This window comes from Falco naumanni, chromosome 14 (genome assembly GCF_017639655.2).
Source record: "Falco naumanni isolate bFalNau1 chromosome 14, bFalNau1.pat, whole genome shotgun sequence".
Lineage (NCBI taxonomy): Eukaryota > Metazoa > Chordata > Aves > Falconiformes > Falconidae > Falco > Falco naumanni.
In genome coordinates this window covers 21,791,377-21,805,615 of record NC_054067.1, presented here as the reverse complement: position 1 = coordinate 21,805,615, position 14,239 = coordinate 21,791,377, and the positions used below count along the sequence as shown (strand labels likewise).

Here is a 14,239-nt window from a genome sequence, read left to right as displayed (position 1 = left end):
GCTGCGGCTTTTTTTTCCCTCCTCTGCTATTGTTCACTGGGCACTTGCCACACAACTGAAACTGCACGGGCACAAGCACAGATTCTCTGCAAACCCTGATCTGTGCTGCACAGTGGCTGCTGCAGCATCTACATACGCTACAATATCCAGAACAGCTCCTTACAGCACAGGCTAAGATAACGAGCAAGTAAGAAATGTGGCATCAGGATTTTTAGCTGACAGTATTCTTCTGAAAAATAATTGTTCTCTATGAACACACAACTGCTGGACCAGTTGCTGTGCAAGGACTACCACCAAAGATGCCACCATGTCTCCCTGGCTCAGCTAGCTGATCTGGTGCTCTCAGCGACCCTGCATCTGCTGGGTCAAAGGAAGCAGCAATAAGATCACATAGCTAGAGGCAGACAGAAGAAGCAGGATCATCCCTGCAGGCCGTAGTTGGCCACTGCACAGGAGTGAGTTTGCCTGGAAACAACACTCTTGAGTTAGGGCAAATCTATGCTGCCAAACAGAGATGAAAAGAAGCTTTATCCCTGATTGCTAATCCACACCTCTTACTAACATATCAATTCAAGGGTTTAGGAAAAAAACAATTCATTCCTTACCTGTATGGAAGTAATGGAAGCTGAATGGCCCTGCAGCACTGCAACTGGGGCACAGGTTCGAAGACACCACACTCGGACTACTTTATCACAACTGCCTGCAGCAAGCAGCGTGTTCTCGTAGTTAACAGCCATGTCAGAAATTTCAGCCGAGTGTCCTCGCAACGTTGAGAGCAGGCGCCCATCATCTGTAGCCCAGATTTTGACCAAACAGTCATCTGACCCCTAATACCGCACAAAAATTTCCAAAGATTATGTAAAATAATAAACATGCATTGTGTGTACATAATACACAGGCACACTGTAGATGAACAGGTATCTAAAACACTGTTGTGCCATGAATCTGCCAGAACAACTTCACTGGGATTCCAGACAGGCACAGCTATCAGAGTTTGGGGATCATCTTGTGGGGTCAAGGATTTATAAGTTTATAAAACAGAAACCACTGTCTTATGTTTCATACCAAGATACGATTACCACTGCTAATGAAACTCCTCTCAGTACAGTTCAGTAATAATTAAGGTAAATTTAAGAACATAAAATGTTTCATTACATACTACCAAAAGATATATTCATCTGTGTGAGCCAGATCAAGCCAGCAGTAAAATCAAAGTGATCGTAAGTCTTAAGCTCTAAGGAAAAAGAGCACTTAAGCATCTGAGGGGCCCCAGAGCCCCTGCTGTGCTCCTGGAGCTGCAAGGCAGCTGTACCACGAGGTTCCATTTCTGTTAACAGAAGAAAGTTGGACCACTCAAACAGGCAAACTGTGCAACATCATGCAACCCAAATACTATGTTAGTGAGATTTCAGTTCAGGACAGGACACAACTCAAAAGCATATCCAACGCAGATCACAGTGAAATACTTTTACCTATAGTAGCAGCTACAGAATTTCATATTCAATCCCAATATTGCCAAGAATTTTTACACAGTTCACAGACCTTTCCACTATTCAGATACTAAAGAGAATACTAATACTAGTGGCAAGAATTGCCACTATATATTCAGAAACATAACACAATTAAACTAACTGCAATTGCAACATCATTTGACTTAAAATTACATTTTATTGACTGCAGCTAAATTTGAATACAAATCACTTTGAGTTCTTCATGTAACTACGCATGAGAAAAAATTCTTTATGGTGTAAACAAGAACAGAAAGGCTCTCACTATGACCCAGAGTAATTATCTTAGCATCTTTATTTGACCAATTTATAATGAGTGGAGAAGTTACCAAGATTACCAGCCAGGTAATCTGTTCTTGAACGTCATTGATAAGAGACAAGGGCAAAGGTAAGACAAGACAGGGATTAACATGAACAGTTAAAAGATGCATCGTTATTTTGAAAAAAACGTTATTTTTTAAATATGCACAACAAAAAGCAAGGGCAGTATCACAGAAATGTATGTTAATATATTCTGGAGAAAAACTTCAAATAATATTCATATATTCACTGGCATACTACAGATTCTAGAAAGTGAATTTGGTAGAGAAGTAAATTGCAAATGAAGTAATTGAGGTCTTCTATTATCATCAAATTTTTACTGAAATGTAAGGAAAGGATTGCCAGCATTTCCAAGGTTACCCAAAGGTAAAATGTAGTTTTTGAAAAAGCATTAAGATTTATCCCAGCAAACAGCATGCAAATTAATTCCAAATCCCAGAATACTGCAGGTGCCATTCAGTAAGAAAGATGATAAACAAAGAAAAACGAGCGCGTGTTTCAAGTGAGAGTTGCAAGCTCTGGACCGGAACAACTCTGCTATAAGGTTCTACATGGGGAAGCAAATAGCTGGCTAAGTTCCAGCCTACCGGAGCTGTGAGTGATTTTAAAATACCAAGTCAAGTGAAAAGTGAAAATTTGCATAGAAAGAGATTGGGTTTCCATACATTTCAAGATTGTTCTTCCGTTCTTTTTCTGGAAGCCGTATCTGCATCTCAACCAGTAACTAAGAGGCTGTTGAGGGACTCAAAAAATAAAGAAATCAAACCAAGCAAAGCAATTTTCCAAGAAAAGTACAACTTTTAAACTTACTGTAAAAATTCTTCTTCCACTGCGATCAAAGGCTATACAATAAACAGATGACAGATGCCCCAAAATCCTTTTATGCATCTTCATGTGTTGGTAGGTGGATGTTGGGAATAAGTGGCTGAAACGTCCACATCCTGTTAATTGCCTGGCTGAAATTATATTTACTGGAAAAGAAAAACAAAACAAAAAGTAGACAGACATGAATTTTGTCCAGAACTGTAAGTAAATATTAAATCAAATATAATGTTTGTTAACAACTTTACTATTATAACCCATAAATCTGAACTTCTTCCACCTTATGAGAACATTCTGTACAGTCTTGTAAAAAGTAAGTCCACTCCTGATGAAGCCTTTCAATACCTACCACACTACATACCACACCTGCTTTCTTAACAAGAATTAAAGCAAAATTAAAAGTCCCCACCACAACTGGAATTTATTCCTATGACCAATTCATGAACAGGCAACAGATACATTTATTCTATATTGATTTAGAAAACTTGCTTTAAGGAAATTATATGCTACTGATATAAATTACAACCAATTTATTTTTAGAGGATAATAATTTAAAAAGCTTTCTCTGTGATAAAAATCTTTCTTAGGAATGGGTTCCAGATCAGATGTGAGGGTCAACGGTCTTCCACATGTTCATCACAAAACCTCCCTCATTATAAGCAACAGCAGCAACATCATTGCATTTCTGTGGCAATGTAATTGATGAATAAGAAATACGTGGCAATGGTGGAAAAAGCCCCAGTCAAAAGAATAGCAGACACCAGAAAAAACTGCAACAAAGTATTTCATATTGCTGTATCCAGTAGTCCTCTACAAGAACAGCCTGAAATCTAAATGCACAGAAACATCACGTAAAAAAAGCAGTTAGCAGTTTCACTGTTGATAAATACAAATCTTTCCACTACTAGGAAAGCAGAGCAGGCATGTATGTGCCTTCGCTGGGACCCACCACAAAATGAAGAACATTATAGCTGTAGAATACAGAAAGATCCTAATTCAAATATTAGATTTGATGCATAATTTGAGATCATTTTGAGTACTGAATTTTACCTATCCTGATTTATACCATTTGAACTTTTGATTTTAAAGTTTTAAGAGTTGTTTTCAATGGCACTTAAAAGATCTAACACCACTGCCTTGGTGGGCTTTGTTGAGTCCTTGAGATAGGAGGCTCCCTGAAGAAACCCCTTATCTCATCAACTGCACATTGAAGTAGGCAGCGTTTCACAGGAGGGGCATGAAGCTCTCTAGTGCCTTTTAAGGTTAAAAGTATAGTGAAGAATCTGACCCATTTTCCTAATTGTATCATCATATCATTGCCTATCAACGCAAAAATAGATTATGGAATATGTTAAAAAAAATCTACAAAGTCAAAAAGCATCGTTTCAAAGGGTTACTAACCCATAACACTTCTATAAATGTGTAAGATTGAAGTATTTATACACAAGCAGTGAGATAAACAGACAAGTAAAATAAATTGTTTCCAGATTTACAGAAAGTACTTTCATTTCTCAGTTTTATGCTCTGAAATTTGGACTAGTTTTCATCACTCAATGCAACTGAAACACTACATAAGACAGGAAAAAAACCAAACCAAACTTGCACAAAAGGTGTAGATGCTTGCAAAAGTCATCAGGCTCCCAGTGTGACCTCACCTTCAGTCAATATTTGTTTTTCATGTAAAAACACATATTCAGCTGTACTAAAAAAGCAAAACACACTAACCCAGATTTATTTACTATCTATCTACTATTCAATTGATACCTGATATTATAAAGGAACTATTAAATAAAACTGTCTCCCCTAGCAAAGTAAAAATTAAATCTTTAGCCCTTTTCCCTCACCTCTTATAGGAGGGCATAGAGATCCCATACTGATAAATGCTGTAGCAAGGTACTATCAGGTTTACCTACACATTACTTTATTTACTATTTAAGTATGCCAGCTTAAAAGCTAAGTTCTTAAAAATATTAAGGTTCCCCTTCCCCCACACTGTGGACACTGTTACGCCAACACAGAGATGGAGTCATTTAGCAATGTGGTAATTCTACTGTGCCTTTCTTTGAATGCTTAAGCCATTTAAATACATAGTAACAGTGTATCTGCCTTTACACAATTTCAAATTACTTCCAACGTTTTTTTAACCACACAGAGACCTGTGTGAATCAAAAAGATACACTAACATTTCAAAATATTCCCAATAAGCACAATACCTTCTGTGTACTACAGTGTTCCCGTGCAATCCTTCTGAAAATTTACCACTGCCATTTGTTGTAAATCACATGAAGGAAACACTAAAAGGTATAACGAATAGTCCGGCTCCTAACTCATACAGCCTTGCATTTGGCAGTTGGCACCTAACTTTTTCCGGTTGATTCCCAGACTTGCAATCAGTTCAGCTTCAGAGGATGTGAAAGTAATTTCACTTTTTTCTGTGTCTGTTTCCCTATTTGCACAATGGGGACAATACTCCTCAATCTTCCATGGATAATTAAAAAATAAAAAAGCACTGCTTACGAAATGCTTCAATCACAAGTTTCAGAGAAATACAGAACTACTGTTGTGCCATAAGGAGTACCATCTTTATCAAAGCAACAGCATTTTTGAACAAAATGTAGCAAGTATCCAATGTATCTGATCCTCATTATAAAAATACTTAGGGTATACCAGAAACGCATGCCACACACATAAAGCTGTGATTGGGATTTTTGTCCTCCTACACTTTATAAACTACCACTGCCTTCAAAGGAACTGCAAAGTAAAGAACACTCACAAAACAAAAAAAATCATCCCAAATTCCAGTTCTCATATTTTTTTGTAGAAGATTAATACACAGTATCTAAATAGGGAATTACCCACACATGACAAAAATCCTCATGAAGTTTGCTTTCTTCAGTACAATGAAGTTACTGTACTCATAAGGCCTAAAAGCATTAAAAACAAACCCACCCACCCCCCAAAAAAAACCCCCACAACTGATTCCCACACAGAGGATTAGCAACACAGTAGCCCTAAAAACTTTGCGCAACCTATCTAATTAGCTTCATGCCATACTGGGCATAATAGCTGCCAAGCCTACCCCCTCACTATTCCCTGGCAGGAAAAACTTTCAGAATTGCACTGATGTTTCACACGAAGTGAGCAGCATATCTAGTTTTCTTGTTAAGAAAACTAAGTTGGTTTTGTCCACAAACAGAAGGGCCGTCTTCTCAGATGAAGTTCCTCACTTCTAGCTGCTGAAGTGACTGCTACCTAGGCACAGGGATGCCCGTGATGCTGCTGTGAGAGGTGGCTTTCCTCTCTCTTAGCCTGTGCTGGGAGCAACCCTGAGCACTCCCAGCCATCTCCTGCCATGCTGGGGAAAGCCCTGGCTTACAGACATCCACCAGTGTCTCCCTGAACCACCAACCTGTAGTACTAACTGAGGGTGATGTTGTAAAATGCATGCATTTTTCTGTTCCTTTCTGACAGTCCTTGGTCCTTGAAGATCATACCTTCAGGAAAATTACAGCCCTTAGCACAAGCACGGGCACAGTCGCAGGGGGCAGAGGAGTCACATATGCTGTACAACACTAATTCTTAAATCACAACCCAGTCTACTAGAGATAACAGCACAAACATAAAATCCTTTGCAAGAAAGCTCACCTCTGAAGGATAAAACCAAAACCCTGAAACAGTGACTCATCGGTGAAAAAAAAACTAAAAAACCAATCATCAGACATTAAATTTCAATGTTAATTCACAACTTCAGAAGGAATTAAAACATTTCAGCAAGGACAAAGTCACCTACCTGCAGCAGTTTCCAAACTGCTTGAATTCTTCTCCCTACAAACCCTTGCCTGACTCCACCTTTTGCAAACAAAAGTAGAAAACAGAATACTGGTACAAACAGTTGTTTTAAAAAGGTGATGACTTCACATCATACTATTTTACCCTCTGAAATGAGCACTGTAACTTCATAATGAGGACATAACGTTTTACATGGCTAGGACATGTGGTGAGTAAGCTGTGACCTCATCGCAGGGCCCGATCAGGCATGAAGATTGGGTACTGCTCGCAGTGTGCAGAAGATACACAAGTCTGGATTTCATAAGAACACTGGGAAATAAACACAGTTGGCTCACAGATGCAAAATACCTTCTCAGAGAGTGGATGTGTAGCCACAAAGACAGCTAAACCCAGTAAAAGCACTGAAAGAACAAAGTGTTCCAGCTTTCATAGCTGCTGACCTCATGGAACTCATTTACAGCAGAGAAACATCATCGATTTCTGGCCTCATCCAGAGCACTGCTATTTGGCAGGCCGAAGGTAGCTGGATCACCTTGACTGTAAATTTCCATACAGCTGAACTGCTTGGTCATTGAGACTATGCTACGAACTTTCTGGTTCCAAATTTTGTGTTATTTTCACTAACAACAGCTACCCCCATAAAGATTTTCATACTTAGGTTAGAATAGATCTAGTAATCAACTCCAGAGGGAAAACAACCTTCTTTCTAACCTGCTTTGTGTTGCCTGAAAAAAAAAAAAAAAAAAAAAAAAAAAGCCCTGACAAAATCAAAGTAGCATTCAAAAGCAGGTTTATCATATGCAAGTAACTCCCATTGCTCAGGTACTGTATGACCAATCTTTCATTTTTCTGACTGGAAGAGCACAAATGAAGTCCTAAACGTAACACTGCTGCAAAACCTGCAAAGAAATGGCCTAAAGGACCATCCTCACTAGATTCACCTCGCTATCCTGTCAGCAGCAGAAAGCTATGACAGCATTTTCCCCTCCTCTCCTCCCCCAGCAGATTACCACAGACCTCCAAGACTCAACAAGCACAAACAACACGTTCCCGAGAGCGACTTCCACAGGTCAGTGCTTTCTCAGAGACTCCGCACCCAGAAGATTCCCAGCTCTGGACAAACAGACTGGGAAAAGGTAATACTAATTTCTTGTTCCAGTTCCCCTGTGCATGACCTTTTATTCTGGAGCACAGATCACAAGGTCTGATCCCAACCCCAACCAGATGGAAAGGCAAACCACAACAGCTACCGACTCTTCAAACTGGGAGGCCAAACACAGGCGATTCCGTTCTCGCAGCAGAAAAGCACACTTATGGTGGCAAGCTTACACCTTTCTCAGTGGAAGGGAAACCATATAAGAATACTTTCAGCTGCTAGTTCTATACCTTATTTACCAGTTTGTGCAGGCAATTGCACAATCATTTCATCTCACTCATGTACTCACATTATTATGGGTGTCTATTACTTCAGCCCAACTACTTTGGCAAGTAATTCCAGAAAACTCAAATCTGACTAAGCCAGCACAGTACAGGAATACACAATTACACCATAATATTAAAGAGGTCGGGCATACTTCTTCGTCCTGTATTTTAAAACAAACACACACATGTTGCATCTGCAGCTGTCACTACTCACCAGAAAATATCACCTATTTTGCACAAATAATACACAGAAGAATTTTGTGACTTCCACTTCAGCATCAACAATGGGGAATCCCAAAACCAAACTCCTGCCTCTGATATAGCTTAAGTATAGTCAATTTCTATTTTTCATCTTTATACATATTTTCCTTTCTTACTAGTAGTTTATGTATATACACCAAGGAGGACTGTATTCTTCCAGGAACCAATACTTACAAAAATTAATTCCTGGCTATAAAAGACCATTTTCCATATAACACCTTTGCATTTTTAAAAAAACAATTCATAGGAAAGCATCAAAACCCATAAATCATTCTGTTCTCTAAGTCACTAAATAGTCACCAAGGAAGCAGTGCAGACCTTTGTCATGAAAGCATGACAAATGCTGAAGTCCAATCTGCTAGTATGATTCATTAATACGTATAGTTCAAAAACATGTTCTGATTCTCCTCTTATGAAAGAATTGATTCAGCAGTCCTTATAGAAAGGCAACTAAAGTCGAGTGTGTGCAATAAATCTATAATCTAGACTATTAGCAATCCATCTGCCCAAATGCTAACAATCAACTGCAGAACCAGACTAAAAGAATAAATTCATAGATATGCACCAAAGTAACCATACCAATATATGGAAATAGTTTTCTTTTTTTTAATGTCCACAGCATGACTCATAAATTATCTGACAAAAGCAGGAAAAGTACTAATGCACTAGTTCCCTATGCACTAGTTCCAGGCAAATAGCCATTTTTTTTGTTACACCGAAGTCCTATAATTAATTTTGCTATTCCATCACACTGCTGCCACACCACCACAGACCTTATGCAAAGCGTGCTATCAATTTCAACCACAAGCAGCCCAGGCTTTGTCACTTTCGTGTCTGACAATAATTAATTTTTAGTAATGAGAGTGCGCGGAAGCACAAACAGAGGAACAGACGTGGTAGAAACAGAAGACTGCCATCACCATCCCAACTTATCCAAAGGGATGGGAGAAACATAGGTGAATGGATTCCCTAACAAACCAGGAAAAGTTTGTACATTTGCACAAACACTAACACGGTAAATACAGATAAAATACCCTCATGAGAAACAAGTAATGACCAACTGGACTTGTATTTATGCCTGCAAGAATAAATTTTGTTTGCTATAAAAAGTTAAAGTTCAAACCATACAAGGAAAATACTTTTCAGTTTAAGCAGAACAGAGTAGCTCTGTGATGATACATAAGTTGAATGCCTGCATATATCAGAGTTTTATACAAGTCCTTTATCCAACTGTGTGGACAACTGAAACTGAAGTAACACAAATGTTGGTTTGGTGATTATTTCCTTTTTGGAGAGGAATGTTGCAAGCAGTCTGGTTTTTGTTATAATTGAACTAAAATGAATTCTTGAGTCCAAAAAGTTCCCTGAGAGCCAGGCACTTTGTTCTGGCTAAGATTCCTGAACGAAAAGATTGTCTACACGCTCCTGTGACCATGCCAATTCAATTTTATAAGCACATGTATAGATTATGTAGGTATAGCATAAAAAAAATAGTCCAGTGTGTTGCACACCAAACAGGAGGTTGACATGCAAAGCTTTTCAATGTGGCCACAATGTTTTAACACGTGTATGCACATTATGGGAGATCCAAGCCTGAATAATACTAAAAGGGTTATTCTATTGTCAGTGAGAAACCTTTTTTAGACTAATTCATGCTGAAATGTCAAAAAAGCCATTAATGCAAACCCATGGTAGTGTTTCAGTCAGTAAGAGTAACTTTCAGCTGGAGCAGTAATAAAAGCACAGAGAATAAAAAAACACCTTATGCATGTTTCAGAACTCACCCACGTTTGGTGGTTTCCCATAATTTACAGGTAGTTCGGGAGGCCGGCCTCTGTGAAGAGCTGCAAACGCAGATCCTTTCCATAGCGTATGTCTGAAGTCTGTACCGGCAAGATTAACAGTGGATTAGTGAAACAATCAGCCAAACCAGGTCATAACTGACCTATTCTTCTTAGTATCAAGAGCATCAAGCACCACTCCCAGCACCCCAAAATAAGATTTGTCTTTTTAGTTTGTTAAAAAACTAAAACTTGAAGATTGCTACTCTGATTTATATTTCCTAAGCAATATGAATGTAAAGGTTTCAGCTTATTTTTGCTTCATTTTGGTGAGGAGGGAGTCTAAATTGACGGAAAGAAAAAGAGAATGAAAAAGGTACGTGCACTTTGTATAAGGCAGGACTGAACTTCCATGTGTTTCTAGTCTTTCTGCAATCCCAACACATACAGAACCTCTGCTTATGAACTGTACATTTGAGAATACACATACATGCACACATTTTCTCCCTGAAAGGGGGAGAAGTTACTTTTTCCCCCCCCAATAAATCTGTTTTCCTGCAATTGGTGGCAATATGCCCTCCTTTCAGATTGTCCTCTGCACCCCACCCCCCAAAAAACCCATTGTTTCTAAAATGAAGACTGTTTTCTTTAAAGACTCTCCAGCTATCTGCTGCCAACTGGCCTCAGAGAGCCTTCTCTCTAGAACAATAGTGATTTTTCTGAGACTGTTCAGAGCGCCTCAGAAATTAAACCTGGACTTCTTCCATTTCTGGCCATCTGGAAGGAGAGAAATGAGCTTCCACAGCGAGTAAGTACTGAAACAGGACAGTGCCACAGATTGGTGGATCTGTGTATCACCATTTAGATCTCTGAATATGAAATGCACAAGCTTATATGACTCAGAGACTCCCGAGAGCACCTTCTGATTAAAACTCAAACTGTACCACAGAGTATTACAATGACACACATTAAAAACTGCACTCACACTTTCTAAAATAGATCAAAATAGCTATAAATACTAACAGTAAATGGAAACTTCACACTGATACACAACTAAGGGGAGTGGAAATGCATGTATGTCAACTTTGAAAAAACTATGCTGTTTCATACTAGCGAGTGTGGTTTACACACCAAATGCTGCAATGTCACTGCAGCTTTTTCTGAAGAGGAAAAAAAACCCACCATAAATCTAGTAGAAATCTCTTTGCAAAAATATTTCTAGTAGAAATCTCTTTGCAAAAAATTTGGATAAAAAAATTAATCGCTTCCTCTTTCAGTGATTCATCTAGCGTCTGCGCCTTAATTCATTCACCTAAGAAACTTCCTCTCCCTGCACAAAAATGTTTATTTTCTCTTTACATTTTGTTGTTGTTTTCTTGTAAGATGGAAACAATGTGAAATGAAGGAACTTTCTCTGCAGGCCTCCCTGCAAACCTGAAATTAACAAGACTCGGTCCCAAAACTTTAGGTAAGGAAATCTGTTTGCAAACAGCACACCCCTCCAGGTGTAGCATAATGCTACAGTTCTTGTTAGCATCACAGTGTGACTTCACAGGATGCAGTAAATTAAATGCTTAGCTGCCGGTGAAACAGGAAGGTCCTGCTCGCCCATCCCTCCTTCTCTCCCAGAGTGATGCTCCTGCTGCCTGTGTCACGTCCAGCACTCTGATCCTTCCATGAGCTAATTTAATTCACTACAGCAGCAACAACAAATTTTGCAACATTTTAGCTCTCTGAATCAGCACATCACAGGATCAAGTAAGTTCTGGCTCCTACAGGGAAGTGACAGGGGCATGGAGCGAGGAGAGAACGAAGGAATCACTCTTTTCAATAGCAGATGGCTCTCAGATCTGTTTAGTTATAACTCAGAACTGTGCTCTCAGGATCATTATCTCAAGCAGAGCAGTTTTTCAAAAGCAACAGGACTGGTGCTCTATTCATGAAAGGAATGAGGGCTTTCATTCAAATTACTTTAAACAAGGACAAGCAGGAATTACCACCGAAGAATCAGTCTCACCTTCTCCCACTCTCTAAATGCTGCCCCAAATGCCACCCTGCCCTTCAAGCTGACACACCTGTCTGCACAGCCAGGGAATGAAATAATGGAACAAATGGAACAAATCAGTCTGAAAAATAGCCCAGCAAAATATATAGACTGTTGGGTTATTTTAGACACAGGCATAAGTATACAAAAAAAATGGCTATTCTCCAGACAGATCAAATCTCTAATCTAGTTCATCACGTCATTTACACAAACACCAGTCCAATATGCTGGGGAGGGGAGGTAGAGTAAGCAAGCAACAAGACCAGGCAACTGTAGGCGAGAGCTGCTTAAGATGGCATTTTCAACCAAAGAAACACATACGTAACAGGGCCAGCAATAACTACATTTTAGCAAGACTACAACAAGAAAGCTGACAAGCATAGGAGATAAAACCAGGGTTCATGCAAACACACACAGATACCACAATATCAATCAAAACAAAAAGGGTTTTGACCATTAAAATAAAATCCAGTCACAGATAAATTGAGAATCTTACCTTTTGCTGCTCTTAGTAGAGACTGGCGCCCGACACCTAGCAATGTCTGCACACCTAGGACACTTTGTGGGATTTCTTTGTCTAAAAGGGGTCCAAGTCTCTCACAGATCCTAAGAAGATAATCCGGAGGGATGTGTGCATTGACAGCCACCTAAACATATAAACAATGCAGATGTATGAAAATTGTTTTATTTTTGCTTCTACTGGCACTTCTTTGCTTGGTTCATATCCAGGTGTTGAAGTTACTGAAATCAAGTCTAAAACCCCTGAAAAAACTCTCAAAATTCATTATACCAAAGATGTCTCTTGAAGTGACATGGAGTGCTCAAAAAGTCAGACCCAAAATTCTAGGTGGTGGTAGCTACATTTTTAATTTAGGATGTCCCTTAACAACAAACAAAACGTCCTGAAACTCAGCTCCCAGGGCAGTACTCTGACCAAAGTACTGCCTAAAAAAGAAGCCTTTTTTACCCTTCAGTTCATTCTTTTCACATCTCCTCTTTAGCTGAAAAATCCTTGTCAGACATTCATATTACTCTAAGAAGCACACATACTAAAGCAAATAAGCCTAAACATTATCCTAAAAGCAATACCCAGTCTCCTGCTTTCAGCCACTGGGAGTAGACGTCTTTAAGACCCACACATGTAGGCTCCTAATTTGTCATGTCGGGGAAAACATTCTTCTTTTTTCCCTTTACACAGAGACTGTTTTCTATGGAGAGACAATAGGGTTTTTTCCAACAGTCTGTTCAAATGGCAAATAAATTCTACCTCATTATCCAGAATGTCCTGCACTTGCCTGACTTCTACCGTATTTACTAGCTGGCAGCAAAAACTCAACATTGGAGCTTATTTAGCTCCTTCAACACAGGACATACAGCTACATCCCATGTCCTTTTTAAAGATCAGTAGTAACAGGTCACTCAGCTCTTAAGTACCTGTGATTGACAATGGAAACTAGGTTTTTTGTTTTACCAAGCCACAAACTAATGCCAAATAATACTAAAGCTGATCGGAAAGGGCCAGAACAGTGCTCACTCTAAAGAAATAACAGCAGGTGTGTGCCTGTGCACACCTCGCTGTCCTACATGACCATTCCAACTGTGTCCAGTCACAGGCCGATAGTGGTGACAGGGCTGTGAGCACTCACCACCCATGCAGCTCCCTCCTGCTGGGGTAGAAGTTTTTGTGCAGCTGCAGTGAGCCACAACGATTTCCCAGTCTGGCTAAAACCGCTCTGGTAGCTCATCTACCGCGGAGGGAGCTGTTTCAGTTCCCTGCGCTAGGAATGCTGACCCAAGAAAGGAAGGAAAAGGTTTATCTGCCAGGTTTAGCAAAGCTGATTTTGGTTCAGAGAAGCGTCAGAGCTGGTGGAAAGCAAGGAACAGGACCACTTCTTCCAACAGCTCACAGCATCAGTAGACAGGCCCAGGTATCCTGCCTACCCAGACCCTAAGGATATGGCCAGCTCCTGCCCCAGCACACCTGAGGGAGCAGCAGGCATCAGAAAGGAGGAAAAGGTAAGTACTTTACTCAGACCTGCTGCCAAAACATTGTTCACTGAACTATGTCATCAAACAGATTATTACTACATGTCATTGGGAAATTGTTCATTCCAGTTGGGCAACAGCAGCAGTGCTACAGTGCTCAACACAGTGAGTCATGTGTTGTATAATGTAATCACCTGTATCACAAGCAGGATCAACACCATCCCACAAATAAGATTTTAATTTAAAAAAAAAAAAAAAAAAAAAAGGAAAGGCTTTTCCAATAACATATACAAATTATCATTGAA

The 14,239-nt window shown here is 39.5% G+C and overlaps 1 protein-coding gene across 1 annotated transcript in view; it reads right to left on the bottom strand.

Moving 5' to 3' along the window:
• Positions 1–14,239, bottom strand: part of BRWD3 (bromodomain and WD repeat domain containing 3) — a 61,230-nt gene that overhangs the window by 39,178 nt on the left and 7,813 nt on the right. The window contains exons 5-8 of the mRNA XM_040613932.1: positions 12,445–12,595; positions 9,908–10,006; positions 2,640–2,800; positions 606–827 (exon numbers count right to left, since the gene is read on the bottom strand). Of these exons, the coding sequence (XP_040469866.1) occupies positions 606–827; positions 2,640–2,800; positions 9,908–10,006; positions 12,445–12,595 (633 nt within the window). The remainder of the gene's footprint in view (positions 1–605; positions 828–2,639; positions 2,801–9,907; positions 10,007–12,444; positions 12,596–14,239) is intronic.